Below are 13,646 nucleotides of genomic sequence, written 5' to 3'. Positions count from 1 at the left end.
TTACCGAGGCAGAAAGAGAGTAGTAAATGTAACACATTCTTTGACCACTGGCTGTGCCTAAACTATTTGTCTAACAAAAAAAAGTCATAGGTTATTAATTTTTAGTACATTTAATCCATTTATTTACTGGGTAGTTCTTCCTGATAAGGCATATTTTCCAAATTATGAGCCAAAAACCAACCAAACACATGATTGTTCATTTTGCTTTGCATTTTTGTTATGTTTCACTTTTTTGTGCAAACTACAAATGCATGTTCCTCACCACAAAAATCATAGAGCAAAAATATGAAAACTCCAGAACAAGGGTTAACTTTGAGTTTCAGATGGTGGAACGAAAAATTGAACTCTGTTTCTACCTGTGTTGATTCAAATAAAGAGATTAGAGTGTAGCACCACTGATGGTTTCTGGGGTACAAATTAACTATTGGCCTGTGTATTATACAAAATTCCATATCTCAGAAAGAGAAACTGTTAGTTTCTGAAGAGGTCAAGTATTATTTCCTCATCATATTTAGATAAGTATAGCTACACTAGAGATTCAGCATAAATTTATATTTCATTTGTGATGTAATTTATTTCCTTACTGTTAGCTCTATATTTTTTGTAGGAAATTCGTCGTAATGATGAAGATTATAGTTTTGTGGCACCACAGTATACAGTTGACAAAGAAGCTGATCCTTTGACAGAGCCTCGGGAAGCAGAAACTGAACACAGAAAACAAGAAGAAGTTTTAAAGAGGTCAGTAGTATTTTCCATTTATACATTTTTAATTTTTCCCCCCTTTTTTTCACAGTATAAGATATTGGATATTTTTTTTTTTTTTTTTTTTTTTTTTTTTTTTTTTTTTTTTTTTTTTTTTAAACTTAAAGAAGTTTAAACTCTGTGACAACTACTGTACAGATTAACTGTCTATGTTATGCCTGTTTTTTTTTTTTATTATTATTAATTTTGTTTTTTTGTGTACACAAATATAACAGGTTTCGAATGCGAGAATGTAATCTTCTCATTGGCACATCAGTTTTGGAGGAAGGTATAGATATTCCCAAATGTAACCTGGTTATTCGTTTTGACGTTCCTTCGATGTATCGCTCGTATGTTCAGTCTAAAGGACGTGCTCGTGCTCAGGATGCCTATTACTTATTAATGATTGAAGAGAGTAGAACTGAAGACTTTGTTGAAAACTTGGCCCAGTATTTTGAAATTGAACAGGTAATATTGTTTTTCATTTTATTTTAATATAATTACCATATGCTTAAGATAAAAGCTGTTTACAATATGATCTCTGTTTTAGGGTACTGTATATCAGAAGATAATGACACTTGACTAATTGTATTATCTGTTGAGCGTCCACTCAAGCAAACTGCTGAGAGAGCTGTATTTGCATTTGTGGGGCTCTTTTGATATTGACATAGTAATGTTTATACTTATTGCCAACTGTGCATGGGCTTTAGGAATTGGTGATACTTCTACTGTTTGTACATCCTAATTTTGTAGTTGATTCCTACTTGTCTGGGCTGTCTACACTAAAAAAGAAAAAATAGACATTCAAAAGTACGGCAGGGATATCACTGTTGTTTCTTTTAGGTCTTATGTATTGTGTGAATCTGTGTGTTCCCATTAATTTCTCATTGTACAAAGTGCTGTAACATTCCTATACATTTTGTATGCATGTTTTAGAATCTTCCAAATGTCCTTATAAATTGTAGATACTTAAAAATGTGATTAATTTCCTTTCTTCGTTTCCATTTTATTTATTAATGTTCATTATTGTGTTGCATTTTTTTCTTTCCATTTTTTTCTTTAGGTTATCTTTATCAAAAAGTTGTGTTATTGACTGCTGATATGCATTGAACATCTCCTTTGCTTATAATATCTTTTGTAATTTGACCTCCTTTATAATGAAAGTAGGTGATCTCTGCTGTACATTGTCATGAAACATAAGAAATTTTGAAATTTTATGTAACTATAATACAGTCGTACAAATTATGCAAACTAATCTTTTATGGGGCTGTGTTTTATTTTCCTCTTTTTGTTTAAATGAAGTCAGACACATTTCTAAATGTATACTAATACTGATTTACAGTATTTGTTTGTTGACAAGAAAATAAAAAAAATCATATAAATCATAATATTGTACACAATATTTTGAAATAATCATAGTCAGCAACTCTACAGCATGAGAATACAGTCACGAAATGTGATCTTTGTGTAACAGTTGCACTTTACTGCGTTAGGGATTTCCCGCCCCCATCATTCACACGAAAAAGGCTCATAAATTTAAATAAAACAGAACAGTCAAGGTTCAGTACTTGTGGATCTTGCTCAAGATGAATCCTCATTGAACACACTACATAAGAGAAACCACAGTCTTTAAATGATGCTCAATCAAGTGCATGCCATACTTGTAAGATAAAATGTTTAGAAAAAGTTCTTCATGAAAATGCTACAAAGAGGGGGAGTACACTACCTACTCCAAAGGAGGCAAATTCGTTACTGTATTGTCACAACATTAACCTGTACGTAAGCCAAAAAGTTAGAAATTCAATATTTGTTGGGTGACATGTGGAATCTCCTAAATACACTAGCAAAACTGGTGCAAAAGTACAATAAGAAGTGTTAATGCATATGAAGCAAAGCTATTTTGCCTCATTTTCCACACCCTTGGCATTTTTAGATTACATCAAATTACTTATAGAGATACATAAAGTGGCATTACCTGATTATGGGCTATGTAGCATCAAGCTTGTATTAGGATTAATCATACTTGCAGTGTCCTTTTCTCATAAATGTTAAAATTTTTTTAGTTCTTCAGTGGCTAGTAGGGACATTACTATCCATTCAAACCTCATGGAAGGGAACAGAAATACTCAAACTAACACTTCCTTTGAAATGTTTGAAAAGTTCAGTAGGCAACTGTAACAGATCATATATTGAGTCTGGGTCTTTTCATTGTATTTATGAGAGTGAAGACTAGAGGGAGGGCTTTTCATCAGTTGAACATGCAATTTGTAGAATCAGCACCCTCTAAATGTGGAGAAACTAATAAATTAAACAGTCTATCAGTTATCACTGTACTTAACAAACTGCAACACAATACTGAGAAACCAAAGCACAATGAAAATAAACATTTGTGCAATACAGTTTCCTAATATGTTACAGATTTCTTTGCTTTGCCTCGCATAAGACACTTGGTGTCTAGAATGATTGATTCAGCACATCTTAGTCCCAAAACACATTTCAGATTATTATCTGATATCGAGGAGATCGAGGATGTTTTACGCAGGATGATAAGATCAAAGAACTGCTCACAATTACATGTGGCTTGAAACAGATTAGGCATTCATGATTCATGTCTATAAAGGTTGGGTAACTTTTCTGTGGTGTTTTTGAAGTCACATAGTCTTTCTTGTCAGGTATAACGCTTGTATATTAATTCAGTATCACACTGTAGTTTTATGATTACTCTTGTGTTGTGTGATTTGCAAAATCGGCTTTCACATTGTTTGGTAAGACAGACTTTCTAAATCTGCTTTCAGATGTAGTACATTAGGAACATAAGTTTCAAAACCTACAACATTTACAGTGTTGGTTAGCGCTGAGAGTTCAGGAAACATTTAAAGCCTGAGACCACACTTATCTCAAAGTGACTCACTCAGTTCACGAAGATATCTTTTAACATCAGTTTAAAACATTAAAATGTAAATCCATCATTCAAAGTATTATTTAATATTGTAATGGAGACTAATGTATTCAATAAATGTTCATAAATGTTTATTTACGGATACACTCACTAAGTAATATCAGACTGTTAGCAGTTTCAGCCATGCAAGAATAATCTTCAGAGCATAAAATGTTTCAGCAACATATTCAACTTATGCTGCTGCGACATTTTGTATTATTAAGAGTGCTGTTGCATTGTCAAAATCAGTAACAGTGTGAAATTACTCTGTGCGTGTGTCAGTGAATAAACTTCTTTAAAAAATGCACCTATCTCTAGTCATTTCCACAAACTAAGATATTTGTTGGTACAGTCAAGTGTGGTAACCTAACACTTTGGCTTGGCTGAACCAATGATAGGTTGTATCCCATAATTCAGAGACAAAAGTGCCTTGAACTGCCAGTGAGTAAGCCCTTCTCCTCATATGACATTAGTAAGACAGTTAAAGTTATTACATCATTCATTTTTACATTTTGTAAACACTGATTTTGCTGTGGAATTATGCAGTGTATCAGAATTCCAAACATAATTTTTCCAGCCATTGCTGAAGCACAGTCTTTTCCCATGGAAACTGAAACAAAAGCGGATTTTTGTTCCTCCATTCTGTACATACTCTATTGCAAATACTTTGCTTCATTGAGTAACTTACTTCATTTGACAATCCACCTTTCAGGGCAAGTATTGTACCTTGCATTTATCATTGATTTGTCGGATATAATCTGACACTTTATTTACTACACAGTGCTACTGTAAATCAAATTTCTTTTTTAAGCTTTAGTATTTTATGGCACACTAAACATTTCACATGGACATCATAGCACAGAAGAGGTATGTAACATAAGTAACAGTTGATAGTGAAAGTATGTTATCAGTATTTTGCATATTTTGTGAGCATATTCTCGTAAGGCACTGAAAACTGGAAGTACCTTCTTTGCATTACCTGTTGTACTCCTCACTCTGTTTTTGCATCTAGCAGCTCCAGACTCTTGATCAGCTTTAATGAATTTTCCAATCTTTGGCATTGTTTGTTTTTGTGAGTTTTGGCTGGAAAATGTGTTTTTAGGCTCAGCACTCTGACACTGGTGGTGAACAGCCACTTCTGTTAGACACCTCTTAATGTCCTTAAATTAGATTATTTTAATATGCATATTTTTTATTGATTTTGTGTGAATAGGAACAGTTATATGTAGTAGTAGCTTGAACAGTAACGAAAGTAATTAGGTAGCAAAATATGCATCTATTAAAATGACGCAGCATAATTGTTTTCTTGCAAAAAATAATTCACATATTTTAGAAATGTCCCTGAATGTGACATAACTCAGTAAAGGGAGCATATTATTAATAATAGTTTTAAAAGCTTGAACAAAATTAAATAAATTACATACTGAAAGGGGACTTAAAGTATAAAATAAATAACAATATTTTTAAAGAAAAGAATAACACAAAACAGTCACATAATTTAAAAAATGAAAATAAAATAGACGTAGCCAGAACAACAGTTAACAGAATAAAAACATGGAGATGGGATGCTTACGTAAATGATATACAAAATGATGCTCGCAGTAGAGATCAGAGAGTATATTTAGTACTAAGGGATTTGAAGAAGTTAGAACAGGGAGATGAAAGTTGACCCTTTCTTAAATCAAACCTTGAAAAATGTCCACAGTGTTTCATTGACATCCAAGCATTACCAAAATGAAGGTCCATTTGGAATGGATAAAACACAAAATATGCAACATTTTGTATTATTAAGATTGCTGTTGCATTGTGAAAACCAGTAACAGTGTGAAATTACTTTGTGCTGGGTAAAACACAAAATATTTATGTGCACACAATAACAGTTGCGGAAATGTGTGCTAGTTAAGTTATCAGGAGACAGAAAGGCTTACCGGTATTTGTCTACAGAAGGTGAAATTCCAAGTATTGACAATAAAATCACTTAAAGGCAGGGGAAGAACAAAGTTTTCCAAGCTTTTGGAACTTATATGTATGTCAGGGAGGGATGAGTGTTTGTTGGGGAAAGTTGGAAAGAAGGGACATGTCACTAAGACCCCAGGTCAAGAGGAATCCACTTTGTTATTAGGAAAAGAGGAGCCAGTCTGGCCCCTTGTAATTCAACATTCTTCTCAACTGAATATTTCTGTGAAAGAAATGCTGTGTAATAAAGAAAAGGATACACAATTTCTGAGTTGTTCATTACATCTACATCTACATGTTTACTCTGCAGTTCAGACTAAAGTGCCCGGCAGAGGTTTCATTGAACCATTTTCATACTACTTCTCTACCATTCCAATCTCGAATGGCATGTGGGAAAAATGAACACTTAAATCTTACTGTTCGAACTCTAATTTCTCTTATTTTATTATGATGATCATTTCTCCCTACATAGGTGGGTGTCAACAAAATATTTTCACATTCAGAAGAGAAAGTTGGCGATTGAAATTTTGTAACTAAATCTTGCCGCAAAGAAGGCCCTCTGCTGTTCCTGATTTACATAAATAATCTAGGTGATAATCTGAGCAGCCACCTCAGATTGATTGCCAATGATGCTATAATTTACCATCCACTAAAATCATTAGATGATAAATTCCAATTACAAAATGATCTAGAGAGAATTTCTGTATGGTGCGAAAAGTGGCAGTTGGCACTAAACAAAGAATAGTGCGAGGGGTCATCCACGTGGGTACTAAAAGAAAATACCTTTGTTTCAGAATCTACTGTGGGATATTTGTCATCTCTTGTCAGTTGCAACAAATTTGGTTCAGATTTCCTTGTCATAGCTGTCCAGTTGTGTTGGTTGTTTATATCAATAATAGTCTTGAAAAATGGTATATAAACCCATATACATATATTATTCATTTCAAAATAAAATGCTAAATTCATTCTTCTGACTTTCTCTGGGGTTAGTAATGATACTTGGGTTTGACAGGCTTAGTATGTGCAACTGTAAATTCCTATTGCCTCTGTAAATCTGCAAGATTCCAATATCTATCAAAAATTTATATCTATCTTCATCATTAATTTTTTCCAAGCGCCACAGTCTACAACATGCTTCACATAGTGGACACATTTTTCTTGCTGGAAATTTTGTTTTTCTCTTTGAAGGTGACACGTATACTCTTCCAGAATTTCTCATTGTTTTAGCCTTTCTAACTGCCCAATTTTTGGAATTCTCTTTCTTTTCTTTCCTTTCTTCTCAGTTTCTCCTTCTGTTAGTGTTATTTTCACCTGTACTTTCAGACCATACATCTCACGCAGGAACTGAGAGCGAAATTTGGATCTTCTATTCAATCGTCATTTAATACATCAATATCATCACTGTGTACTGGAGAAATACAGTACTGTTGTTTTCCTTTCATTTTTGTTCGACACATGCAGGCAGGACTCTGACCTACATGCAACAGCATAAATGTCAATTCTATCTCCTTCAGAACTGGTAACAGCCACAATTGATCCTATTTCATTATAGGATTTGATGCATTTGTATGACAGTGTAGCTCATGAAGTTTTATTTGTTCTTCCTTAGTTACCTAGGTCTTCCTAGGGTCTAGGGAAACTGCAGCAGGACGTCAGTCTAAAAGGGTGGAGGGCAAACACAGGAAGGTGGACCTAGCAACAATTGGTATTGTAGTTGTAAATGTTGTAGCTGTGTTGGGAAAGAACCAGAGCTCCAAGCCCTAATAGAAAGCACTGAAGCCCAAATCATTACAGTACAGAACACTAGCTAAAGCCAGAAATAAGTTCAGCCGAAATTTTTACAGGGAACCTATCCATGTTCAGAAAGGATAGATTAAATAAAGTTGGTGGTGGAGTGTTTATTGCTGTCAGTAGTAGTTTACCTTGTTGTGAAATTGAAATAGACAGTTCCTGTACAAAGTTGTGGGTAGAGGTTACATGTGACAACCGGAATAAATTAATAATTGGTTCGTTTTACTGACCCTCTGACTCAGACGATAACAGTTGCTGAAAAGTTTAAAGGTAATTTGAGTCTTATCTGAAATAGGTATCCCCCTCATACAATTACCAGGTGTAGAAATATGAAACCAGAATTTGGTTTCAATTATTACATACTTGTTGTTTGACCCTGATAAATAATATTTTATTAAAAATAATCTTCATTGCTATTTATACATTCCTCCAACCTCTCCAGTAGGCTATGAATGCCATGCTAAAAAAACGGTTCTTCTTTTGAAGCGAACCAGTCAGCAAGCTATTTTTGTACATTTTCATATGAACTGAAATGTTGTTCAGTGAGAGCGTGTCCCAGTGATGCAAACAGATGATAACTGGACCGAGCCAAGTCTGGAGAATAAGACGCATGCCCTAGTATTTTCCAGCTGAATGCCTCGATCATTTTGCTGACCGGTTTTGCTGTGTGTGATGGGGCATTATCATGAAGCAATATGACTTTGTATGGCCTCTTTCCATATTCTGGTTGTTTTTCATGTAATGCTCAATTTAAATTGATCATTTGCTGGTGGTAGTGATCAGCATAAACAGTTTCACCAGCTTTTAGCAGCTCACAGCAGATGACACCCTTCTGATCCCACCAAACACAGAGCATTGTCTTGTTTCCAAAGTGATTTGTTCTTGCAATGGTTGTCAATGGTTTGCCTAGATTCACCCATGATTTATGACACTTTGGACCCTCAAAATGTATCCATTTTTCATCACCTGTCACTATCTGATGGAGAAACGACTTTCTTTTGTGCCTGATGAGTAGCATTTCACAAGTGGTCGTACGATTTGCTTGCTGTCTTTCATTTAGTTCTTGCGGAACCCATTTTCCCATAGCTATCAACCAAAGAGAAATGGCTTTTTATGTCACCTTCAGTTTTTCCGCGTGTTCCTGTGGAGTTTGATTATCGTCTTCATCCAATAAGGCCTGTAATTCATTGTCTTCAAACATTTTCGGTGATTTCCCTTGCTCATAATTTCTCACCTCAAAATCACCACTTCTAAAGTTTTTGAGCCACTCGAAACACTGTGTTTTCCCAAGCACATGTTCACCGAAAGCTTTGACAAGCATTTGTTGCAATTATGCAGCAGTTTTCTTCAAATTATAACAGAAAACCAATGCTGTCCGCAAGTTGTTAACCAACGCAGTCCGCAAATCGTTGTTCTTAGGCACAAAACTTTACACGTTTACGTGTTTGAAACAGATACTGATGTATGCAACTTGGGTTACTGTGTGTTGACATTTGTCATCAGCCATTACAGGAAGCAGATGGCATTGCAGACACAGTCTCATGGGACCTATACTGACGGCTAGGCTGGCACCATCTGTAGGGAAATTCCAGTTTCATACGTTTGCACCTGGTATACTTAGAGCTAACTTCAATCTACCCTCAATATGTTGGCAAAAATACGTGTTTAAAGATGGCAGTAGGCATAAAATGTCATCTGAAATTGTTCTGAATGCTTTCTCAGAAAATTATTTTAATCAGTTAGTTCAGGAGCCCACTTGAAGTGTAAATGATTGTGAAAACATATTTAGCAACAAATAGTCCTGAGCAAATAGGGAGCATCATGATGCACACAGATATTAGTGACTGCAAGGCTGTTGTATTGAGACTGAATATCATAACATCCAAACCCACCAAAAATAAATGCAAAGTACATCTATTTAAAAAGCACATAAAAATTCCCTTGATGCCTTTCTAAGACACAGTCTCCATTTCCTCCGATATGACTGTGTAAGCATAGACCAGATGTGGTTTGAATTCAAAGAAATAGTATCGATAGCAGTTGACGAGAAATATGCACTGAGGCGACAAAAGTCATGGGATACCTCCTAATATTACGTTGGACTTCCTTTAGCCCAATTTAGTGCAGCAATTTGGCATGGCATGGGCTCAACAAGTCATTGAAAGCCCCCCCTGCCTCTATACCTGTACATAATTGCGTAAGTGCTGCTGGGGCAGGATGTTGACCTCTTGATTATGTCCCATAAATGTTTGATGGGATTCATATGGGGCTGTTTGGGTGGCCAAATCATTTGCTCGAATTGTTCAGAATGTTCTTCATACCAGCCACGAACAACTGTAGTCCAATGACATGAAATTGTTGTTAGGGAACATGAAGGTCATGAATTGCCTCAAATGGTCTCCAAGCAGCTGAACATAACCATTTACAGTCAATGATCAGTTCAGTTGGATCAGAGGATGCAGTCCATTCCATGTAAACACAGCCCACACTACTATGGAGCCACCACCAGCTTGCACAGTGCCTGGTTGACAGGTTAGATGTGTGGCTTCATGGCGTCTGCACCACACTTGGACCCTACCATCAACTCTTACTAACTGAAATTGAGACATATCTGAGCAGGTCATGATTATTCAGTCGTCTAGCGTCCAACAAATATGACCACAAGCCCAGGAGAGGTGCTGCAGGCAATGTCATGCTGTTAGCTAAGATTCTCGCATCGGTCATCTGCTGCCATATCCCATTAATGCCAAATTTCACCTACCTTTTCCAATGGATAAATTCGTCGCAAACCCCTCATTGATTTCTTCAATTATTTCAAACAGTGTTGCTTGCCTGTTAGCACTGACAACTCTATGCAAACACCACTGCTGGTAGTTGCTATGTGAAGACCATCGGCCACTGCATTGGCCATGGTGAGAAGTAATGCTTAAAATGTGGTATTCTCAGCACACTCTTGACACTGTGAATCTCAGAATGTTGAATTCCCTAACAAATTCCAAAATGGAATGTCCCATGTGTATAGCTTCAACTACTATTTCATGTTCAAAGTCTTGTTAATTCCTGCCATGTGGCCATAAGCACAATGGAATTTTTTTTCACATGAATCACCTGGGTACAAATGACAGCTCCACCAGTAAACTGCCGTTTTATACCTTGTGTAGGCCTACATGAATTTCAATTCAAGATGCTTATAATAGTTTCCACAATGAAACTCTGTCTTGAAATATGGCTGAAAAAACATAGAGATTCTCATCGTATGTAAAGTTTACCAGCGGCAAGGTGCAATCAGTACTTCACTGCATGATAAAATGCTAATGTCACTGATAACAGTGCCACTAAGGCAGAGTTACTAAACACTGTTTTCTGAAACTCCTTCACCAGAGAAGACAAACTATTCCAGAATTCGAATCTAGCATAACTGCCAACATGAGTAGCTTAAGATTAGATATTCTCGGTGTAGCAAAGCAGCATAAATCACTAAATTAAGGTAGGGTCTCTGGTCCAGATTTTATACCAGTCAGGTTATTTTCAGAGTATGCTGATACAATAGCTCCGTACTTATCAATTATATACAACTGCTTGCTAATCGTAAGTTCTGTACCTAAAGTCTGGAAAGTCACACCAAATACCCAAGAAAGGAAATAGGAGTAATCCGCTGAATTACAGACCCAAATCACTAACGTCAATTTGCAGTACGCTTTTGGAACATATACTGTGTTTAACCATTATGAATTACCTCGATGGAAATGATTTATTGCCAAATAATCAGCCGTACTCGGAAGATATCGTACTTATGAGATGCAGTTACCTCTTTATTCTCATGAAATAATGAGTGCTATTGAACGGGGATGTCAAATTGATTCCATATTTTTAGCTTGCCAGAAGGCTTTTGATACTGTTCCTCACAAGTGTCTCCTAATAAAATTGCTTGCCTATTTAGTATTGCCTCAGTTGAGCGACTGCATTTGTGAGTTCCTGCCTGAAAGGTCACAGTTCGTAACAATTGACAGAAAGTCATTGAGTAAAACAGAAATAATATCTGGCATTTCTTAAGGAGGCATTATAGGCCTTCTGCTGTTCCAGATCTACATAAATGATATAGGAGACTCTCTAAGCAGCCATCTTAGATTTTTTGCAGATGCTACTGTGACTTACTATCTTGTAAAGTCATCAGATGGTCAAAACCAATTGGAAAAAAGATTTAGACAAGGTATCTGTATGTTGCACAAAGTGGCGATTGGCCTTTAAATAATGAAAATTGTGAAGTCACCCATACGATTACTGAAAGAAATTCACTAACTTTCAGTTACATGATAAATCACAAAAACCTAAAGCCTGTAAATTCAACCAAGTACTTACAGAATACAATTATGAATAAGTTAAATTGGAAAAATCACATATACAGGGTGATTTTTTCTACTCTGTGGAAACTCTAGGGATTGATCAATGAGAGGATATGGAACAAAGAAGGTCTAATGAACTTATGTCTGGAAATGCATGGTTTCCATGGTAGGGACCATTTATTCAATCATGCTTCGTTACAGAGGCTGCGGTCTAATACACTCTGTAGCATGCAGCCACATTTACAGTATGCACGGTTTCCTCCTGGAGGGTGGTACTATTCCTCATACATCATGCCCTTGCACCCAGTCCTGCCATAGTAATTGATAATATTGTGTCCGATTCACTTCTCTTGCTGACTCTACTTGTAGTAGATGTGGTACAGCTTTGTACACAATGGTTCTGTATTCAAATTGAGAGCTTGCCGACATGGTGTTTACTTACAGAAAGGCAAATGACAACAGGTGGCAGCCAGCAAGGTTGTATCAGGAGACCTATCCCTTTTGACAACCACCACAGCATTCAGTGTTTGCAACAGTATTTTGCTGTTTGTCTGAGACAGGGTCGTTTCAGGAAGCAGGAAATCATGAAGAACTACCCGAAATGTTCGGACACTAGACTTTGAGAAAAATGTGAGTGACACTGTGGAAGACGACTACCATGTCAGTACCAGGCAGTTGGCCTGCCAGTATATGGTAAGCCAGATGACCGGGTGGAACATTCCCCATGACAAGTGTTACTATCCTTATAACTGACAGCATGTGCAGGGCTTACTAACAACAGACTTTCCACATTGGGAGCAGTTGTGTGTCTGGTTTCTTCACCACGCAACCACGAATCCAGGATTTGTGTCACCCATCCTATTCACAGATGAGGCCACCTCTACGCAGACTGGTGTCTTCAACATTCATAACAGTAATGTGTGGGATAGTATGCAGAACCCCCATGGTACGGGACAGTGAATCATCAGCATTGGTGCAGCTGGAAAGTGTTTGGAGGAATAAGTGGCAACCGTATTTTGTGACCAGTCTTCCTTCCATGTCGCCTAACAGGCAAACTATTGGCATTTCTTGTTGGTGACTTTGCCTCCCCTGCTGCAGGAAGTGCCATTGATAATTCAAAGGGTAATGTGGCTGCTACATGATGGTGCTCCAGCCCACTTCGCTACTAATATCTGGACACATCTCAGTCGTGTCTTTTCTGGTCTATGGATAGAAAGAGGGAGTCCAGTTGACGTGGCCTGCTTGTTCGCCGGATCTCAACCTGTGCGATTTCTGATTATGGGGCCACCTCAAAAGTATTGTGTATGCAGAGCACATTCCAGATGCGGAGACACTGGAGCAGCATATTCATGCTGCCTTTGACACTGTTCAGATGCAGCCTGGCTGATGTGAACATGTGAGACAGAATGTGCTATGGCGCATACACACGTGCGTTGAGACACATGGAAACCATTTTCATCACATATTGTAACTGTGGCTGCGTGGTACAGTGCTTATTAGACCACAGTCTCTGTAACAATGCATGACTGAATAAATGGTCTCTAGCATGGAAAACATGCATTTCCTGACATAAGTTCATTAGGCCTTTTTTTGTTCTGTATCCTCTCATCAATCACTCCCTAGAGCTTTTACATGGTGAAAAAATCACCCTGTATAATGTTACGAATAAAGCAAACCTAAGACTGTGATTTATTGGCAGAATACTTAGAGAGTGCAGCAGGTCTACCAAAGAGACTGCTTACACCACACTTGTTCGCCCTCTTCTGGAGTATTGCTGTGTGACATGGGATCTGCACCAGATGGGATTGAGAGAGGACACTGAAAAAGTTCAGAGAAGGGCAGCTCATTTTGTATAATCAATAGTTGGGGAGAGTGCC

The 13,646-nt window shown here is 37.0% G+C and overlaps 1 protein-coding gene across 1 annotated transcript in view; it reads left to right on the top strand.

The window, feature by feature from the left end:
• LOC124555324 (endoribonuclease Dcr-1-like) overlaps positions 1–13,646 on the top strand; it is a 290,534-nt gene that overhangs the window by 170,509 nt on the left and 106,379 nt on the right. The window contains exons 10-11 of the mRNA XM_047129202.1: positions 608–738; positions 978–1,209. Of these exons, the coding sequence (XP_046985158.1) occupies positions 608–738; positions 978–1,209 (363 nt within the window). The remainder of the gene's footprint in view (positions 1–607; positions 739–977; positions 1,210–13,646) is intronic.

The sequence above is a fragment of the Schistocerca americana genome, chromosome X, assembly GCF_021461395.2.
Source record: "Schistocerca americana isolate TAMUIC-IGC-003095 chromosome X, iqSchAmer2.1, whole genome shotgun sequence".
NCBI classification, from domain to species: Eukaryota; Metazoa; Arthropoda; class Insecta; order Orthoptera; family Acrididae; genus Schistocerca; species Schistocerca americana.
The sequence above is the reverse complement of the archived record's forward strand: the minus strand, read 5'-3'. Positions and strand labels throughout refer to the sequence as shown.